Source organism: Lineus longissimus, chromosome 3, assembly GCF_910592395.1.
Source record: "Lineus longissimus chromosome 3, tnLinLong1.2, whole genome shotgun sequence".
Classification (NCBI taxonomy): Eukaryota; Metazoa; Nemertea; class Pilidiophora; order Heteronemertea; family Lineidae; genus Lineus; species Lineus longissimus.
In genome coordinates this window covers 18289972-18311649 of record NC_088310.1, presented here as the reverse complement: position 1 = coordinate 18311649, position 21678 = coordinate 18289972, and the positions used below count along the sequence as shown (strand labels likewise).

Here is a 21678-nt window from a genome sequence, read left to right as displayed (position 1 = left end):
TACTATACAAAGGGAGACTTTAAGGCCAAAATAGACCCGTCATACTCATTAGGCAGGTGCACGGTGGTTAAATGCAACTTGGACCAGCAGTCCTTTACCCCTGGCAGTTTCTTTGTACCCCCAGGATCAGTCTGGCGCCCCTTACAGGCTGCTTGTAGTGGTTGGAAAGCCCTGCTACACAGGATAAGCTACCAGTCCCTCACGAAATAAATTAGTCTGCAGTTCAAGCTACAAAGTCTGGAACGGTTTGCACAAAAGTGCTTGTCCTTTTTCATCGAAGTCAAAACCATGCGACAATTACATAAGAACACTTCATCTTGTGTAATAACTGACAACACGAATACCACCATACATGATTTGTGCATGTTTGAGGAAATCCATTCCCCGGCAGTTTCAGCACTCCCAGAATATTTCCCTTTCATTGTTTGTTAACACTTCAAACAAACACAATGTTTAGAAATTAGCACAGTCACGAGCCACTAATCTGCTAAGAACAAATAGTAACATTACACTTGCATGCCTGAACTTTATTTACATGTATTCTGGAAAGTTTCAACTCAGAAATACAAACTTTGCTTATTTTAACCTTACAAATGCTCAATGTCAAATGCTGGCTTGCAATATTCTTCAATTTAATAGTATTTTGAAGACTTGCAGTAGCATGTAAACTCAGAACCCAAGCCGAAATAGAGGTCTTCAAAATTCCAAGCAATAAATTTATATCCAAACCATACCCTCTGCCTTCCAGTCCTATCGATTGATGTCATGTTGACTGACAGGATGTGATAGATATTGCATTTCGATGTCAATCGCGTCACGGACTGAGCTTACAAGTTAGTGACCGCGCAAAAAAACGCCGCAGCCACCTTTACCAAAGTTGGCAGTTCCAAGGTGTATAGACTCTTCAGAGTGTTTCAATTCTTAAAGTGTTATGAATTCCTGAATCACACACCCTTCACTAAATAGATATATTACATTTCTGGTAAAATAGCGTTTTGTTCAGCTAGGAATTCAGTAGACTCTCCCAGGACAGTCCATTGCATTATCCTAATTGGATATCCTTAGGATGAGGGACGAGGCCCGTCCACTGCGTCTGGAGTGTACGAATTAAGAGGCAAATTGAGGTCTCTTTATTCCTAGCGAGTAGCATATATCGTTACATGTCGGATGTTGCTCACGCCAAAATTCGTCAACACCCAATTTACCACGGTTGCCAGTAACAAATACGGTCTTCAGAGGTTCTGAATTAATGGCAGGGTCTGTGAAAATGATGGTGCCTTTTTGGTCCCAGGGCAACCAACCCTGAAGGTCTGTCACCAGTATCTTGCCTTCCGACTTCTCCCATGTAAAGTGCATAAAGGCTAGGGACACGTCCACAAGTTCCTTAGTTAATTTACGGTTGACATAGATGGAGTTGTCGGTCACTTTCTCAAAACCTAGTGACCCCTCCACGAACGGCTCAACATTAAAAAAATAAACTATGTCCTTGTGGTCATCCGACAAAAGTTGGATGTGCGCTGCAGGGACAAACTGGATCTTCCAGGCCTGATTGTCGTCCTTGAGCGCCTGGTTGAACAGGGCCACGAAATGGCGCGCCGTCATCTGGCAGACGACATCCTGGTAGTACAAATGCAGCTTCCTCCGCTCGGCATCTTGGTAGCTCTTGCCAACGTATCTATCAAGACAAAGAACATCTGGTGAGTTAAAAGACGCATCTAAAAATGGACACCGTATCAGAGAGATATTTTCAAGCGCTTGCTGCAATTCGACCTCAGAGTAGATAGATTGTCTATTTCTGTGTCCGGATGTACCCTTTAATTTGTTACCTTGCTTTTGGTTCATCCTGATTAAGATACTGAAGTTTGATGACGTAACGCATGGCTCCCTTGGGGCGAACGTTCAGCTTCTCATCGACGTAGACCAGGGTTGTCGAGCAAGTCCATGTATTGTGGGCAGCGTCGAATTTAAACACCCGGGCACCTGGGAAATACATGTGTAGATTCTTGAAATTACGGTCGGTCCCTGGAGGCGGACACCGAGGACTAGAGATGCCCCGGTGGCGTCCACCAGACTGCCATTGGCACATGGACAACAACACAGACAGAAGTTTTCTTTCTATCTGTTTTATACACATAGGTTAATATTCAGTGCACGACACTTGAATTTGAATTTCAGTCAATCGTCAGTATGGAAATAATTTCCATTTTAAAACCTTTCTTTTAATGAAACAACTCTGAATTTCTTCTATATAAAAGGAAAAAAGGACGAGATTTCAGTTCAATAGCCTAAAAAGTATGTCTCAGCGGTTAGTTAACCCGTCGCAGTACCTGTGTATGTTTGTTTCAGTCAGAATTATTGGTGATACCGTCTTCAGTGACAAAATTGACGTCATAACCTTTGTCGATACACGTACATGTACTCACTTATGCCATTGAGGAAATACTCAGAAGTTGGAATCATGATGTGCCAAGTAGATACTTACGATGAACACCCAACGGTATCTCGCCTGTCTTCAAGGCGGGACCTTGGCGGAAATCAGTCATCTCGATATTAGCGGAAGGATTCATTGTCTGTCCAGGCAATGCGGGGAGGGTGCAGTCTGCGAATGAGCTTATTGGGTTCACTGGATCAGGCACGAGGAACGTCTTCGGAAGTTGTGCGGGTTTGTCTTCGAGGTTCATCCGTTGGACACTCTCAACGTACTCGTCAATTTCGACCCCTTGTTCGTGACTCGCGATGGACGCATCCTCTGTCTTTGGATTCATCAAGCCATGCGTTGATCCACTGTAACCTGTATCCATAGATGAACCATCAACACCCAAATCATCAGCAAGAGAAGCAGTTTCATGCGGCAATTCAAACTGTCCTCCGAGACTACCAGTCCCAGAAGCAGTTTCTACGACATTATTGGCGCTCGGAAGCCCCAGGCAATGCGATGCGACAGGCGGGCGAACTACCGCAGGAGTGCCGCTCTCTTCATTCGGACCTCCGCCAGATTTGGTCATCTGCTGAAACTGACCTTCTCTATCTCCCATTTTAACTGCTATCCCTGTGTCTCGATACCTTGACGAGTCTGCTGTCTCTGGCTGCCGTCGTCCTGATGGTTGAGTGTCAGCCTCTGGGTCCATAAGAGTAGGTGCTACTGACAAACTCACTGAGATGGAAGTTGTCTTTTCCGAGAGATCAGCGACTGAAGTGTCTCCTTCTTGTTCACCATTCACTGCAGTGGAGCCAATAGCATGTCTGTTAGCTCTTGTATTGGAACGGGTGAGTCGAGCTCGAGTACCCGAGCGGTTGTGCGGGAAACGGGACAATGGCGCTCGACTGTTGGCTGTCTCTTCAGGATGGGACACCACCTGAGTGCCTATGTGGTTAGGGGTCGATGCCACAGATTCTCGGAGAGTCGGGTACCGGTATTCATAAGCTGGTAGGTTGAGAAACTCATTAGTTTCAGGAGCACTGACAGTTTTTCGCGGTAGATCCAGCAAGTCATGGACTTTATGGATTGCTTTGACAAAGTTCTCCTCGAGAGGAACAGCGTCAGTAGCGGCGCAGTGATGATCATAAATGACCATGCAGTTCTTTTCGATCTCAATAGCTTTCGAGATTGCTCCTGGGGTAGCCATCAGACGGTAGGCTATGAAACATTGGTACACAGCGCATGTGAATTCATTCAGCTGCTCTCGACTCGTGAGTTTATTCAATGATAGGTGTCCCTTGAGGCTCATCTTGAGGTCGTTGAGAGCCTGAGTGATCTGCTTAAGCCGGTCTTCCTGAGGCAGTGTGATCACGAACATGAGCAACACCTCGCCAGCCCTTCGCTGGAAGAGAAATGGAATGAAATCAGCCTCAGAAAATGTGAGGGGCTAAAGCAATGAAAGGAAGTGAGGAAAAAACTTGTGACCAGTCAGGGTTGTCGCCAATTTGGGGAGATTCGCACTCACACCCACAGAATCGACTGTGCCCAGATACCGAAGTCGTTTCCGCCATAACTCGATTTGCGAGTTGCCCCTAGATTTAGTTGCGTCGCATAAAGATTTAAGAGTAATACCTAGACTATTTAGCACTACTCGACCACCGGGATGTGCCCAAAGATGTGGTAGGCCTGCTGCCATAATTGTTCACACCAGAATGCAAAACTGTTCGAATCACCAATTGATGGCTATACTAGCTAATAGTAGAATCAGAGTATTTCAATGAATTCATTTAAAGAAGACAAGCAGTCTTCATGATTGTGACTATGTCTTTTCAAGGCCGCCCGCTTACCGTATGCCTCGCGAAGAAAAATGGGTCGAATCTAGTCAGCCAGGCAGCCTGTTTGTTCGCAGCATAGGCCTCTTCAAGGGGATGGTTATGGCGGCACGCATACTTCAGCAGCATCTGCTTGAACTCTGAATTAGAGATGTTTCTTAGGACATCTGAGAGGATGCCCAACGAGGCGCTTATTCCTTTTTGGTCGGGCTTGGGTAGGCTGTTGTATCTCCGGATAGACTCGAGGACAAGGTCTGCAGCTTCCAACCAAAGACCTATATACAAGAACATGAGGGACAGAAAAAATAAACAAGCACTCACTTGATATCAATAAACGAAGTGTTTTTGTGTAATCTAGTCGATTTCCGCAGGATACTGTTGCAGTAGCTTTTGAAAAGGCCTGCTGTCATTTCCAGTTCTGTTCAAAATTACATTATAACAGCTTATTCTCAGGTGCAAATTCGCAACTAAGTCACACCTCTGGCCAGTATCCCGCAAAAGAAGCCACGGACCAGGTAGGTCTTCGTATCTCTGGCCAGTATCCCGCCAGATAGGCCATGGACCGGGTAGGACTTCGATCAAATCTCTGGCCAGTATCTCGACAGCGAGAGGCCCTGGACAGGGTAGGACTTGCATGCATGTCTTTGGTCCTCAGCTAAAAATAATGATAGTATAAGTAATAGCTTACCGAGATTATGTCTGATAACTCCTTTCACCTGGACGCATGTTGCGTGAACAAGGTTGTACTGGCTCTCCTCCTTATAGCGCCATTGCTCTGGAAGGACAAATTGAGTACAATGACCGTCTTGACCCTTAAGTTTTGGATCCACTCCGCCAACCCGGACTCCGTGACACAAAAAGGAAGGGAGTTTAAAGATGTAGTACCTCTGATGGTTCAGAATGACATGGACCTACAGTCCAATACGGAGTTCTCCTGAAGCAGATCTTTCAGTTTTTTTGGGTGCACCATAGCTCCTTACTTTATACAAAGGTTAGATAGTACAAAACCAAGATGAAACGTCTGCAGATATAACAGGCAAAGCAGAGAAGACGCAAGAGACCTGGATGTGCCCTGATGAAAGTTGGTCTCCAACAACGCCATCTGTGGACGCATAAGCTGGAAAGTAGAGTTTTGATAGACCCCAGGGCATGCCATTTCGTCATCCTATTCATGAAGTACGAGGCCGGTCCACTGCGTCCGGAGTGTAAGTTTTAAAGGTGTGACCAACCTTTATGTCCCTTCTCTGAGAGAATGAAATCGAGCGTCTTTTCCGCATCTTGGAGAGAGCCCCCATCTTTGAGGAACCTTGCCTTCCTTATGTAGACCTGTGGCGCGATGGCCGTGGTGGGCGCCTGCTGTTTGATGTCGTCCACCTTGTCGAGGATGTATTTGGAGTTACCATGCAAATACATCAACCGATCAAGCAGGAGGGCGACTGACGCGGCCGTCTCGAAGGCCTTCTCTGAACAGGCAAGTTCAAGACATTCCTGGAAACAAAAAACAACAACATTAGAAATATTATTTTCAATCACGCCATCGTACGGCGTCCGAGTCAAACTTGATAGACACGTTATTTCAGCAACCATTTCGATACATGTACATGTACCGGCACATATCACTTGTTGCAGTTAAAAAGTTCGAATTTCCTGTGTCACCTAGACTCCATTGCAGTCCATTTCGTCATCCCGATCGTTTTTCCTCGTTGGTCGACAGGGCGCGCGGCGACTATAGGACGAGGTCTGTCCTCTGCGTCCGGGGTATGGGAGTCACCGGGGTTCAAAGAAGTTGACCCGCCTGACTGCTGCTGCCGATTTTGGCGTTCTTAGTCAGCCTTGTCTCAGTGAAGGACTGAAAAAATTCCGATGGGCATCGAATAATGGTGACGCCAATGAGATTCGCACTGCCTCTCTAATCAAGACTGCATTCTGCAATTCATGCTAGATTTGTACAACTCGGCGATTAAGGGGGCATGCGAAACAACCTTCAGAACATCCTCCTCCGTCATATCAGGATAGACTGCATTCTTGGACTGGATGAGATCATTGATGTTGACGATCTCCTTCTTGTTGTCCGGCTCGAACTGCCACTCCTCGAAGACGAATGGCCAAGATTGGTCCTCAGCCTCGCGAACTAACTGCTGGAGTTTCGGCGACAGCGCGCTGAACCATTCCTTCAATGTCTTGTGTTGCGAGGAGGAATTCTTCAGTTGCACCCCAGCTCCTTTCATTTCAATTCGTGGACGGGAACTGAAATGAGTGATTTGAAAAAACCGTCACAGAGTTGAAGCTGAGACGACTGAATCATTAAAGGTACAGATGTCCGGAGAGGCAACATACCGGTCTCCGCCCGAGCGGATGGTGTTTTGAGCCAGCAGCCCGGAACAACGTATTGTCCCGGGAGTGTCGTCAAGCCAGTGTCATAAAGACGGCCGTCTTGAATGTAGACTTGGCACAAGTTGAGACTTGCTGGACAGACTGGGGCAGTGGGACTGATCATGTGCTCGTGTTGCAGTTATACATGCATATTTGAAGTGGACAAATGATTCATGACGAATGAACTCGACGCAAGGGCCCAAAGCGCCGCGTAGCGGCAAAAAAGCGAAGCTGGCGAAACATTTATAACGGGTCACCGTCACTTATTATTCATGTTATTGGACTTATAGCGCATTCACGGGGTTGCAACTATTTTGCTTTATAGTGACACCAGGAAAGAAAAGCATGCGACCTAACGCCGATCTATTTGTATAAAGTGATAATTGGAAGGTATATAGTAGGAAATATCAATAAAATAATCATTCCATGTTGTCTTTTGAGGGCATTTTTGATTGTAAAAAATATATGTGTACGTAACCGGAGTCTCTGCAATGATAATTTTATCAGAGCAGTCTCGCGCAAGTAGAAGTTCTTTACCTATTAGTTCTTCACTTATTAGTCTGAATGTCTGGCGCAAAGCCAGACGTTTTCCATTACGATTTCACTACGATGTTTGACAAGAAGGAGCAGTGCGCGAGCTATGCTAATGAGCAGACTTCCCTCGCTTGAGTTTCGGAAGAATGTTCCATATCGCGCTAAGCTGACCACTGCTGACCATGACAGGCGTGCATTGGACTGGTACAGGTTGGAACTGAACATTGTATATGCTGGTGGTGACGCTTTCTGATGAGAAGTTGGTCGTGACTGATGCAGTATCCTTGGACTTGTCCACAGCATCGTTCAATCATTGCTTTCTGAGCTGGCTTGATTCTGTACTTACCCAAAAACTGAGACCAAATGCATGTTGACTGTGCTTTAAGAGAGACTGGCGCCATGCCTAGTCTCTCTTAAAGCACAGTCAACAGACACCAACCCCCTCAGACTCAGAACCCACAAACGCCCAACCCTTCCTGCTACCTTAATACTTATGGATTTCCGGAAAAGCAGGCAGAAATAATTTGCCCGTCACGTCGGTGACGAACGTCACTTTCGGACATCGGTGTTGAGTATGATCAGGAAGATTATCAAGAGCTCCATGACACTTTTGTCGAAGAACTCTTGTGAGATCGATACACATGGTGTAAAAGAAATTACTCCGACACAGAAAGTGGCATAAAATTTATTCCACTTTTACATGTTTTAACAGAGAGCAAAAGCATATCCTTATAAACAATTTTGATACATTTATAGAGTGAATCACCTCAACAGTTCTTCTAATGCGTCTTGTGAGACTCTGGATTAAATCTTTGGATTGCGAAGCAAATGAACGACACTTAACACTCCTACGACACGTCGTTCTCTACAATAAACTCAGCAAGGCGCCGTCGCGACTCTCCACTGAGCTGATGGAACCTCATGAGAGATATCATCAAAGCAAGACAGTCGCGACGGATCTGATAAACTTTACAGTATATATAAAAGTTCATTTTTATTAGTAAAGGAATTCAGTGGAACATTCTTAACGTCGGATTTTTACCCACAAATAGTGTATATACATGTTTACGTGGACCCCGAGTCGTCCCCGAAGTGTGTAAGATAGAACTTGGAACTTATACATTTCTCTTGGCTATTTGCAGTTACAGTCGGCCATATTGGCCCAGTGCTAAACTACGTGCATGCAGTGGTTGTACATTTGGGCCAGTCATTTACGCACTAAATAGAACCTCGCTGTGCTTTGATACATATGCAAATTACGGATTTCAAGTATGCCTCGTTATGCTGGTCTTCCGGAGGAGGCTTGTCCGAGAAAAGCCAATGATTCGTCCGTCAAGCTCCGCCAAGGCGACTTATTTCTGTGCCCGGATTGTAACAATACCCGGTTCAATTCAAGCGCTGGTCAACTGACCATGAATAATGACAGACCTGACTCAGATGTAATAAGGCAACTCAAAGATATCCTTGGTGTTTCCAAAGCAGACCTGCCGGCTGTGTTTGGGAAATCATTAGACTGTATATATGCGTACTCACAAAAGGATATAAGCGACACTCTAAAGAAATTAGATACGGACACTCTTACCGCATTACATAAGAAACTTTGTGAGGATATAATTGTGCAATTTCCGCAGTTTAAGGATAGACGTATCGTCAACAGGCAGGCGAAATATAAGATAGAGGAGGACATATGTAATATGGGCTACAGTCTGGTGAATAAGCAAATGACAAGGGATCTTGATAAGATATTCGTTTGCAAGCAGTCTCAGTCAGTGAACGAGGATGAGACATCAGATAGAGAAACGGAACTGTCAAATATGATGAAAAATGTTCGGACCATACTCGAACGGCTCGCTACGGCAGAGAGCGAGCTTAAATCAATGAAAAAGGAGAACGCTGCCTTAAACCAAAAAGTGAAAGCCTTAGAGAACTTTCGCGCTCAGTTCGATTCCGAACTCTTGAAGGGCGGCGCCCTAGATGAACCTTCCTCTTCGTCCGAGAGTGACGATAGCGATAATGATGATAAATTAACAACATGATACACTTTTGCCAGCAAAGGAAACCTCCCCTCAGAGTGTGGCGGGTGATAGGCCTAACTCTGTGAACGAGAAGGACCACATGACTGCTCGCGCTGATGCCGACGCTCCTGACGAGGCTTTTCAAGGCGCAAGACAAATCAAACGGCAGAAACGAAACGACCGTAAACGATCACAAAACAATGCTGCACTGGTTGTTAGCCAACCTGAAGGCAACCAGGGAAACGATGCGGAAACGGTGGAAATGTCGGATGTTTACGTCGGGCAGGTTGACCCAAAACACACGGCGCATCATATAAGCGAGCATGTGCAATCAATGGGCATCCCCAACGTGAAGGTGTCCATTCTCGGTAACAAAATGGTGTACAAATCATTCAAAATTAGTGTTCCAAAGGATGTTGTAAGACTGGTACTGAATTGTGATATGTGGCCCACTGGTGTGGTGGTGCGGCCCTTTCGTCCGACCAGCGAGAGGCTGCAAGCAGCGTCCTCCCGGCCATTTCGGCAAGGAGCATCAGCAGGTGGACGCATCCGCCTCGACAGACCATTATACTGGGATAAACCTAAATCACGAAACTATGATCGACGCCAATCAGGGGCCCGTTCAGGACAGCGGCAACGGAATACGTACGAATCACGTGACGAGAACCGGCGTGGCTACAGTGACTCCGAGTTCCGTCCAGGACAGTGGCAACGGAATACGTATGAGTCACGGGATGAAAACCGGCGTGACTACAACGACTTCGAGCTCCGTCCAGGACAGTGGCAACGGAATACGTATGAGTCACGGGATGAAAACCGGCGTGACTACAATGACTTCGAGCTCCGTCCAGGACAGTGGCAAAAGATACTGGAACTAGCCGCAGTGTAGACATAATATGTGAATCTTTTAACTGTAAAGGTTTCAAACAGTCGGCAGACTATATTCTGGAACGACTCAAGAAAGTCAATATTTTATGCCTTAATGAGACATGGTTGAGGCCTGGCGAGATCTATTTAGTGGATGAAGTTAGCAATCGTAATAATGATTCACAGGCAACTTATAAGTCCTTTTCAAAGTCAAGTATGAACGATTTAGACGCGAGTTATACAGGGAGGCCGTTCGGCGGCGTCTCAATCATTTAATATCAGGAGTCTCCAGATTATAACTGTTATGAAATTGACGTCGACAATCCTCGGGTTGTTTCTATAGGCATTCGTGATAATACTGGTAAACTAAAGACTGTTGTTGTGAACGCTTATATGCCTTTCTTTGATGCGTCAAACGGGAAACAAACAGAACAGTATATAGAATGTCTTGATGCTATTCAATCGCTTTTGGACAAATACGCCCATCTCTGTCCAATAAAGATAATGGGAGATCTCAACGTTCAATTACCAACTCCGCCTGATCTTAACAAATATTGGTATAGGGCCAAAGGTTTTAATCAACATAGTGCAATTTTATATGATTATATTTCTGCCAATGATTTACATGTTTTGGATTTTAACTATAAGCAACCGGTGCAATATACATATTTTTGTGTGAAGCGGAATGCATGTCTATACCTGGATTGACCATGTTTTGGCCTCAAGCCAGGAACATAATAAAGTTAAATCATGTAGCATTGTTCCCCTACAAGAGGGCAACGTGAGTGACCATTTGCCAATCGACGTTGTTTTCACTCTGGAGTGCAGTGACCCGAAAGTTGGTGGCTCAAAGTGTAAAACATCTATGAGAGATAGTAGGCCGGTCTTTCCTTAAGCGTGTTGGCAAAATAACGCAAAAACCAAAAAGTATCGGTCACTTCTAAATGAAAAATTGTCGGCATTAAATCCGTTGCGCATAGATAAGCCTTGTGAAATGGAAGCCTCTGTGAATGAGTATATCGATGATGTTAATTCCGCCATTCACGAGGCTTGTTGTGAAGCTGGATGTACTAGGTCAAATGGTTTTAAACCCAGAAGGTTTTGGTGCCCGCAATTGGGAGAGTTAAGACAGAAAAAACGTTTCTGGTGGAAACTCTGGGTACAGAACAACAGGCCACGACACGGTGCAGTTTTTGATTGTTGGAAAGCGGTGAAAAAACAATTTCGTAAGGCCTGCCGAAATGGATTGAATAATGCTGGTCAAATGAGAAACGAACGCTACAATAGGCTATTTAGAGACAGGAAAATGGATGTTTTTTGGAAAATTATGAAAAGAAAGAGGGGGGGGGAAATCTCCCCTCGACTTTGGTGCCGAATGACTTTGCCAACTTCTTTGGAAAAATTATGAAGAACTCGGAACCATATACTGAGTTTCAGATGAACATTGCAAATATAGTTAGAGATAGGTATGAGACCTTATTGGCACAGGAGAGGGATGAGTGTGTCATATCCCCTGAGATGGTTAAGGAAATGATAAAAGCTCTTCCACGGAATACTGCTCCCGGTTGTGACGGAGTGACAACAGAACATTTACTGTATGGACTGTCAGAGGAATTATGCGACCATCTATCGGCTAAAGAAAACAACTCTGGATCCGAACTCTCCCAATAATTATCGCCCCGTGACCCTCAGCTCAATACACACCAAGTTGGTGGAGGGATTTATGATACCGGATGATGTGTCTATAATGATAATCAGTTTGGGTTATTCTTTACTGACTGATGTTGTCAGTTTGAATTGCGTTCTGCATCTCTCCATGCGCCTGGCTTTGGTCCGACAGTGGCATACGGTACGGGAGTGGGTAGGTGATATGCCTAATATGTGAGGGCCTTATTTGGAACAGGATCTGCTGTCACTGGTCTCAATGCATTGTGCAAAATAGCGTACTCCAATAAATCTATTGGGGGTTGCATGTAGATAGCAGCAATAAGTCCCTAAATGCAGTTAATTTCGTGTTTAACCTTTAATAAAACTTCAGTAACGTTAGAAATTTAATGTAGCTCAATCATCGTGCCCATTTAACTAATGTATATTACATTTCAACTTTGCCCGCTCCATGGGTATATGCTATGGGATAGAATTCGGCATGATTTAGCAGATGAAGTAGCGATGGGTCGCCTTTGTTTGTTTGTTCGCTAGATGCACAGAAATGCTTTGACAGCATTTGGCATGATGGCCTTTTTTACAAACTGTGGGATAAAATCCCTAATCATCACTGGTTCTTCTTGTATAGGTGGTATGGTAAAATGAAGGCGATGGTAAGATGGAATGGTGCTTGTAGTAGGGAGATAAGTGTGCTCGAGGGAACTAGACAAGGGAGTAAACTCTCTCCTACTTTGTTTAAGATATTTCTGAATGATATGTTGTCTATGGTTACCGATGCCAAACGGGGTTTCTGTATTGGTGAGGACCATTACAATTCGACGGCTTAGTCAGTGGTCTCCAAGAATTGATTGATGTATGTGGTCAATACTCCATAAGATGGCGTTTTAAATTCAATGTGATGAAATCTCGATGCCTCATTATGGGTAAGCATAACTTTAAGAAAGACCCTGTATGGAAGATTTATGGTAGCTGTCTCGGTTCGGTGGAGCAGCTAGATATACTAGGCGTCAGTTACAACAAACTGGGTTGTAGTACGGACCATGCGAACAATAGAACTAAAAAATGCCGTGGAGCTTTCTATGGCCAGAATGACAAAGGTTTGTGTTACCCCGGTCTGTGTACCGCAGCGAAGGTTTACCTATGGAAGTCTTTATGTATGCCCTGCCTTATGTTTGGCTGTGAAACCATGTATATTTCAAAAACAGACATACACAGTAGAAACTACTCAGGGAAATCTTTTAAAACAGGTACTTGGTTTGTCACGGAGAAGCCGTACATCCTTCTTGTTACGGGCCCTTGGAGTGCCAAAAGTTAAAGAGGTATTGGTTAAGAGGACTAACGGTTTGTTTACGAGAATAATGGGTGGTGAGTCACCCTGCTCTCGGCTGTATTGTACACTTTTGTCCAGATATATAATTACCGGCCAGTTCAACCCTCACACGTTGCTTGGCAGAATTATTGGAAGTGGTCAGTCTCCCTCGGATCTTATTTTCGGCATAAATGATAATCAAGTGGAAGCGTCACCTCCTAATGGAATTGAAGATTCCATACGGTCTCTTATTTTCTCTGATAGTTACAACCGTAAAGCATCACTGCACCATAAGCTTGTTTGTCTCTTAGTAAAGGCCTCATAGGCCTACGATGGTCATGTTTTTTGCTGGGTTGGCCCTAGGGTGTTGGGTACAATGTATTTAACTGCTTTTTAAAGATTGTATATTTGTATGTCCTGCTATGTATTGTTATTGTAATGTCCCCAGTTATGGGGTTTTTGAATAAATAAATAAATACCACTTCATGACAGAGAGACCAATTTCATTGTTGGAAGGCATTATCATCAAGACTGTGACACCTTCTGGGTGCCTCTGGTGACGCATTGGCTGAGAGGGAACACTGCACGGGCGCATTCAGCTGTGAACCTGGTGTATTCATTGCGAAGTCTAAGTTCGAGTCAGCTTTAAATGTTACCTCGAATAAGTAACTACTCCATCTATTTGACGTCTCCACGCACAACAAAAAGTCCATGCTTTGCCCTTCACCGTACTTAGAATCAAGATCACGAATACGCAATCGTGATACCTGGGGAAGTCGTCTGCTTTCATCCCGTCCCAAAGTTTCTTCATTTAGGAAAACCTTCTTAAGCCTGCTCAGGTTTTTAAAAACGAAGTACCACTGGTCCGGTTTGTGGACAAGTGTCAATGAAAATTGTCTTTGTGAAATCGTCGCGTCATTAAGTTTTACCTGGACACCCCCTGAAGGTGCAAGTCTGCCAAACACCATTACCCCGTCACCTATCACTTTATCCTTCGGGTAGAATTCTTTCAATCGTTTTGGCGTGAGAGGCGAGTAGCGGAAAACCACCTTATGTCTCCCCGCATCTTCAATTGATACGGCTCGCCGGGGTTCCTCTTCTTTCGTGTCCGCATCGGGGTCTACTTCTTTGATATTATGTCTCCCAACACCTTCAACTGATACGGCTCGCCGGGGTTCCTCTTCTTTTGTGTAGGCCTCTGGGTCCTCCTCTACAATGTCATGCCCCGAATCCATCCTAATATTCTCAACTTCGAAACTATCTATAAGAGACAAGACCACTAATGAATATTCATAGGTTGGAGGCCTGTCAATTAGACGAGTGCATGTTTTTAACTCTCAAGTACATATTTGGAGAGGCATTGAAAAAATATTTGTTGTGGCAAGTCTACAGATATAAAGAAATTATTTGATGAAAAAATTAATTTCGAATTTTGCTAATTTGGTAATAGGGGGCGTGTTTTGAGATTTTTCTGCCAGTTGGGTGAAAAGAGTGGAAATATCAATGTCTGTCTAATTTGTCGATTATCAAAAAATTTCCGTGGTCAACTACCAGTTTATTTTTCACCATTTACTTGCCCGACTGTCCGGAATATCATATCAAAATTTCAGATTCACAGCCCCACGCAGTATTTGATGCATCGCGGTCAAACATTGACAATTTAACTGCTAAAAGGCTTAAAGAATCAATGGTGGTCTTGTCTCATAAAACGATAAAACCAGACTGTTGTTTACTCACTATGTACTCGACTTTAGATTGCAAATGGCGCTCGGTAGAATCACGACCTAAAAATAAAACAGAGATACCTATTAAACAAGACAGTAATTAGAGTAGTTATAAAACGCAGACTTGAACCCATAAACTTTAAACTAGTTGTACACATGTGCAAGTATTTATTCCAGAAAACTGTGCTTTTATGTCTTGTGCATCTCGCACTACATTTTCCAGGTCACAGAACTTGGCGCGGTTAATTGTCAAACGGAACTTAACATTTTCATGCTTCATGAACACTAGAAATGTGCTTAGAAATGAAGTTTCGTTTGACAATTTGTGGCACCAACAGAAAACCATGTTTCTTGGGTAAATCGGGGGTGCTCTTTCCAAAAATGAGTTGTCAGTATATTAGTGTCACGCAGACACTTACTGACGGTAAACTCTGGACGCCGTGGATCAGCGTCGTCTCTCCCCTGGGAAGACTACGAAAGGACTGCCTCGCGAGTCTCACCGACGGGCTGTCAATTTGCCCCATGGATTGTTTACAAATTCGCGAGGGGGGGGGGGGCAGAAATAGAAGCTTTTAAAGACAACACTTACCTCTTGTTTTCACCGATTTAGAAAGACAAGAGAATTGTTTTCAAGCGCGGGTAGAATGACGTCAAGGGCGTCCAGTTTCACAGGTCTAGACTCATCGCTTGTCACCATCGCCGACAATACGTAACTGGAATGGTTGGTAATTGATATTTATAGAACGGGGCATTTCTTTTTCACTTTTCTCAACTTCGGATTGGTCGAATTCGAAATATCATTTTCGGTTTTCTGAGGCCAATTGAATATGTTATACTTTATATTCTTCTCAATAACGAAAGCGCAACTACTTTCAATACAAATTTCAATACAAACTGTACATACACATGACATATACAAGGATTATAAGATTTAAGTTCTGTTAAGAAGTCGAAGTACTCTTTTCAAATTCGACTACACAAATTCTTTGGATTTCAAGTCATCGTATCATAAACTGTCTCCTAATCTTTGACAGATAACATGGCTTGTGCGTTCTTCCCGTTGATAATAATAATGAGTCTTTTATATAGCGCAATTCCGTGACACTAAGTTCTCGCTCAAATCGCTTTGGGTTATCTTATTATTACCCCGGTCTCCACAGAAATCAATCAGGGGTTTCAAGGAGCAACCAGAAGGTGCTCACTTGAACTCGACCAGTAGGCGAACTAAGCAGTGACTCGGGAGTCGAACCCACGACCTCCTGATCATGAGACCGACTCTCTTCCACTGCGCTACCGCTGCCCCGTGCCCGTTGATGACATCTACCATAGGCCCAAATGTGTTCAGTTCATGCTGTGCCAGCTATGGTGAGTCTGTATGATACAGGCAGAGGTTGGCTGATGTACAATGTGCTCGATGGCTGTGTAGGCTGCATCCAGTGCAGAGGAACAATCTGCACACCCGGGATCGCGAAGCTCAAGTGACTGGAAGACGGCGTTCCTCCATTAAAGATACAGACTCTATTTCCAGGTAACTGAAGCCCATTGTGGGCATCCCCAGAATAGCCAGCTGGAGACGAGAACATCCAGGTGCTCTAGCCAGATTCGAGGACATGACACTAGTCCGACGAAACGCACACCAAGGACCTCTAGTGGGGTTACTTGGCCCGAGAACGGTACACATCTTCAGTAGATCAGTATCTATCTGTCCACTAAATACACAACCAGACCTCAAGCAGGTTGTTGGGGCCGAGGACAGTAATTGTCCAATGAAGGCACATCACCAGCAGGTCAGTGGAGTCGAGGACAGTACTTTTCCAATATAGAGACATCCTCCGTGGATCAGTCTCTGTCCACGAATACACACCCAGAACCTCCAGCAGGTCATTGGGGCCGAGCACAGTAATTGTCCAATGAAGGCATATCACCATTAGGTTATTGGAGACGACGACAGTACTTTCCCAATGAAGAGACATCTTCCGTCGATCACTATCTGTTCACTGAATGCACACCCAGGACCTCCAGCAGGTCATTGAGGCGGAGGACAGTAATTGTCCAATGAAGGCACATATCGTTCACTGAATCGATTGGACACTAAGAACCTCAAGCATGTGGTTGGAGCTGAGGACCGTACTTGTCTAATGAGGTCGCATCTCCAGAGGAAAAGTCTGTGTCCACGAATGGATACCAAGAACGACCAGCAGGCGAATGGGGCCGAGGACAGTACTTGTGCAATGAAGACACATCTCCTGTCCGATGATTGCACACCCAGGACATCCAGTTACAGGACAGGTTATTAGGGCTAAGGACAAAACTTGTCTAATGAGGTCAAATCTCAAGAGGACAAGTCTCCGTCCACGAATGCATACCCAGTACCTTCAGCAGGTCATTGGGGCTGAGGACAGTAATTGTCCAATGAAGGCACCTCACCAGCAGGTTATTGGAGACGAGGAAAGTACTTTTCCAATGAAGAGACATCCCCGTGGATCAGTCTCTGTCCACGAATGCACACCCAGAACCTCCAGCAGGTCATTTGAGCCGAGGACAGTAATTTTCCAATGATGGCATATCACCAGCAGGTTATTGGAGACGAGGACACTACTTTACAAATGAAGAGACACCCCCCGTGGATCAGTCTCTGTCCACGAATGCACACTGGTGATATGCCTTCATTGGACAAGTACTGTCCTCGGCCCCAATGACCTGCTGGAGGTCCTGGGTGTGCATTCACTTAACAGATACTGCTCCACTGGTGATATGCCTTCATTGGACAAGTACTGGCCACGGCTCCAATGACCTGCTGGAGATTCTTAGTGTGCATTCAGTGAAGAGATACTGATCGACGGGGGATGTCTCTTCATTGGAAAAGTAGTGTCCTCGTCCCTAATAACCTGTTGTTGATGTGCCTTCATTGGACAATTACTGTCCTCGGCCCCAATGACCTGCTGGAAGTTCTGGCTATGCTTTCAGTGGAGAGATACTGATCCACGGGGGATGTCTCTTCATTGGAAAAGTACTGTCCTCGTCTCCAATAACCTGTTGTTGATGTGCCTTCATTGGACAATTACTGTCCTCGGCCCAAATGTCCTGCTGGAGGTTCTGGGTGTGCATCATTGACTGACTGATTCCCGGGGGATGTCTCTTCATTGGAAAAGGACTGTCCTCGTCTCCAATAACCTGCTGGACGTCCTAGGTGTGCATTCATTTGACAGATACTGTTCTACTGGTGATATGCCTTCGTTGGACAAGTACTGTCCTCGGCCCCAATGACCTACTGGAGGTTCTGGGTATGCATTCGTGGACGGAGACTTATCCACTGGAGATGTGACCTCAATGGACAAGTACTGTCCTCGGCCCCAATAACCTACTGGATGTCCTGGGTGTGCCATCATCGGACAGGAGATATGCCTTCATTGGCCAAGTACTTTCCTCAGCTCCAACAACATGCTTGAGGTTCTTGGTGTCCATTGTAAGCAGTAGACAGATATTTGCCTTCATTAGATAAGTACTGTCCTCGGTTCCAATGACCTGCTGGAGGTCCTGGGGGTGCATTTACTGAACAGATAATGATCGACGGGGATGTCTCTTCATTGGAAATGTACTGTTCTCGGCCCAAATGACCTGCTTGAGGTTCTGGGTGTGTATTCGTGGACAGAGACTGATCCACGGAGAATCTCTCTTCATTGGAAAGGTACTGCCCTCGTCTCCAATACCCTGCAGGTGATGTGCCTTCATTGGACAATTACTGTCCTCAGCCCCAATGACCTGCTGGAGGTTCTGGGCGTGCATTTGTGGACAGAGACTGATCCCCGGGGGATGTATCTTCATTGGAAAAGTACTGTCCTCGTCTCAAAAATCCTGCTGGTGATGTGCCTTCATTGAACAATTACTGTCCTCGGCCCAAATCACTTGCTGGTGGTTCTAGGCATTCGTGGACACAGACTTTTCGTCTGGAGATGTGACCTCATTAGACAAGTACTGTCCTCGGCCCCCAACAACCTGCTGGAGGTCCTTGGTGTGCATTCATTTCACAGATACTCTTCCATTGGTGATATGCATTCATTGGACAAGTACTGGCCTCGGCCCCAATGACCTGCTGGAGGTCCTGGCTGTGCATTCAGTGAACAGATACTGATCCACGGAGGATGTCTCTTCCTTGGAAAAGGACTGTCCTCGTCTCCAATAACCTGCTGGACGTCCTGGGTGTGCATTCATTTGAAAGATACTGTTCCACTGGTGATATGCCTTCATTGGACAAGTACTGGCCTCGGCTCCAATGACCTGCTAGAGGTTCTGGGTGTGCATTCGTGTACAGAGACTGATCCACGGAGGATGTCTCTTCATTGGACAAGTAGTGTCCTCGTCTCTAATAACCTGTTGTTGATGTGCCTTAAGTGGACAATTACTGTCCTCGGCCCCAATGACCTGCTGGAGGTTCTGGGTGTGCATTCGTGGACAGAGACTGATCCACGGGGATGTCTCTTCATTGGACAAGTACTGTCCTCGGCACCAATAACCTACTGGATGTCCTTGGTGTGCCATCATCGGACAGGAGATATGCCTTCATCGGACAAGTACTGTCCTCAGCTTCAACAACATACTGGAGTTTCTGGGTGTCCATTGGAATCAGTAGACAGATATGTGTCTTCATTAGACAAGTACTGTCCTCGGCTCCAATGACCTGCTGGAGGTCCTGGTTGTGTATTCATTTGACAGATACTCTTCCACTGGTGATATGCCTTCATTGGACAAGTACTGTCCTTGGCCACAATGACCTGCTGGATGTCCTTTGTGTGCATTCAGTGAACAGATACTGATCCACGAAGATGTCTCTTCATTGAAAAAGGACTGTCCTCGTCTCCAATAACCTGCTGGACGTCCTGGGTGTGCATTCATTTGACAGGTACTGTTCCACTGGTGATATGCCTTCATTGGACAAGTACTGTCCTGGGCTCCAATGACCTGCTGGAGGTCCTGTGTGTGCATTCATTGAAGAGATATTGATCGACGGAGGATGTTTCTTCATTTGAAATGTACTGTCCTCGGCCCCATTCACCTGCTGGTGGTTCTGGGTATGCATTCGTGGACACAGACTTTTCCTCTGGAGATGCGACCTCATTAGACAATTACCGTCCTCAGCTCCAACAACATGCTTGAGATTCTGGGTGTCCATTGGATTCAGTGGACAGATATGTGCCTTCAGTGGACAATTACTGTCCTCGGCCCCAAAGACCTGCTGGAGGTTCTGGGTGTTCATTCGTGAACAGAGACTGATCCACGGAGGATGTCTCTTCATTGGAAAAGTACTGTCCTCGTCTCCATTGAACTGCTGGTGATGTGCCTTCATTGGACAATTACTGTCCTCGGCCCCAATGACCTGCTGGAGGTTCTGGGTGTGCATTCAGTGAACAGATTTTGATCCACGGAGGATGTCTCTTCATTGGGAAAGGACTGTCCTCGTCTCCAATTACCTGCTGGTGATGTGCCTTCATTGGACAATTACTGTCCTCGGCCCCAATCACTTGCTGGAGGTTCTCGCTGTGCATTCGTGGACAGAGACTGATCCACGGAGGATGTCTCTTCTTTGCAAAAGTATTGTCCTCGTCTCCAATAACCTGTTGGTGATGTGCCTTCATTGGACAATTACTGTCCTCTGCCCCAATCACCTGCTGGTGGTTCTGGGTGTGTATTCGTGGACAGAGACTGACTCCAATGACCTGCTGGTGATGTGCCTTCATTGGACTATTACTGTCCTCGGCCCCAACAACCTGCTTGAGGTCTGGTTGTATATTTAGTGGACAGATCGATACTGATCTACTGAAGATGTGTACCGTTCTCGGGCCAAGTAACCCCACTAGAGGTCCTTGGTGTGCGTTTCGTCGGACTAGTGTCATGTCCTCGAATCTGGCTAGAGCACCTGGATGTTCTCGTCTCCAGCTGGCTATCCTGGGGATGCCCACAATTGGCTTCAGTTACCTGGAAATAGAGTCTGTATCTTTAATGGAGGAACGCCGTCTTCCAGTCACTTGAGCTTCGCGATCCCGGGTGTGCAGATTGTTCCTCTGCACTGGATGCAGCCTACACAGCCATCGAGCACATTGTACATCAGCCAACCTCTGCCTGTATCATACAGACTCACCATAGCTGGCACAGCATGAACTGAACACATTTGGGCCTATGGTAGATGTCATCAACGGGGCACGGGGCAGCGGTAGCGCAGTGGAAGAGAGTCGGTCTCATGATCAGGAGGTCGTGGTTTCGACTCCCGGCCGAGTCACTGCTTAGTTCCCTTACTGGTCGAGTTCAAGTGAGCACCTTCTGGTTGCTCCTTGAAACCCCTGATTGATTTCTGTGGAGACCGGGGTAATAATAAGATAACCCAAAGTGATTTGAGCGAGAACTTAGTGTCACGGAATTGCGCTATATAAAAGACTCATTATTATTATCAACGGGAAGAACGCACAAGCCATGTTATCTGTCAAAGATTAGGAGACAGTTTATGATACGATGACTTGAAATCCAAAGAATTTGTGTAGTCGAATTTGAAAAGAGTACTTCGACTTCTTAACAGAACTTAAATCTTATAATCCTTGTATATGTCATGTGTATGTACAGTTTGTATTGAAATTTGTATTGAAAGTAGTTGCGCTTTCGTTATTGAGAAGAATATAAAGTATAACATATTCAAGTGGCCTCGGAAAACCCAAGATGATATTTCGAATTCGACCAATCCTAAGTTGAGAAAAGTGAAAAAGAAATGCCCCGTTCTATAAATATCAATTACCAACCATTCCAGTTACGTATTGTCGGCGATGGTGACACGCGATGAGTCGAGACCTGTCAAACTGGACGCCATTGACTTCATTCTACCCGCGCTTGAAAACAATTCTCTTGTCTTTCTAAATCGGTGAAAACAAGAGGTAAGTGTTGTCTTTGAAAGCTT

The 21678-nt window shown here is 45.3% G+C and overlaps 1 protein-coding gene and 1 long non-coding RNA gene across 2 annotated transcripts; both read right to left on the bottom strand.

Moving 5' to 3' along the window:
- Positions 1–216: 216 nt before the first annotated feature.
- On the bottom strand, positions 217–6624 carry LOC135484090 (alpha-protein kinase 1-like). Its single transcript, XM_064765198.1, has 8 exons — positions 6589–6624; positions 6234–6498; positions 5481–5739; positions 4940–5026; positions 4267–4526; positions 2483–3821; positions 1827–1980; positions 217–1675 (listed from the first exon to the last, which is right to left on the bottom strand). The coding sequence occupies exons 2-8, from the start codon at positions 6477–6479 to the stop codon at positions 1108–1110; spliced, it is 2913 nt and encodes a 970-aa protein (XP_064621268.1). The 5' UTR covers positions 6480–6498; positions 6589–6624; the 3' UTR covers positions 217–1107.
- A 6876-nt stretch (positions 6625–13500) lies between these two features.
- LOC135484091 (uncharacterized) lies at positions 13501–15445 on the bottom strand. Its single transcript, XR_010446420.1, has 3 exons — positions 15328–15445; positions 14752–14798; positions 13501–14275 (listed from the first exon to the last, which is right to left on the bottom strand). It is a non-coding gene; the product is annotated as an uncharacterized LOC135484091 (long non-coding RNA).
- Positions 15446–21678: the final 6233 nt, after the last annotated feature.

Excerpts from the sequence above, each read along its gene's own strand:
- LOC135484090 (XM_064765198.1), bottom strand. The coding sequence starts at position 6,479 with ATGAAAGGAGCTGGGGTGCAACTGAAGAATTCCTCCTCGCAACACAAG. Across the intron at positions 5,740-6,233 it reads CGGAGGAGGATGTTCTGAAG|GAATGTCTTGAACTTGCCTG; the intron begins GTTGTTTCGCAT and ends TTTTGTTTCCAG. Across the intron at positions 4,527-4,939 it reads AGTTATCAGACATAATCTCG|GTCTTTGGTTGGAAGCTGCA; the intron begins GTAAGCTATTAC and ends TCTTGTATATAG.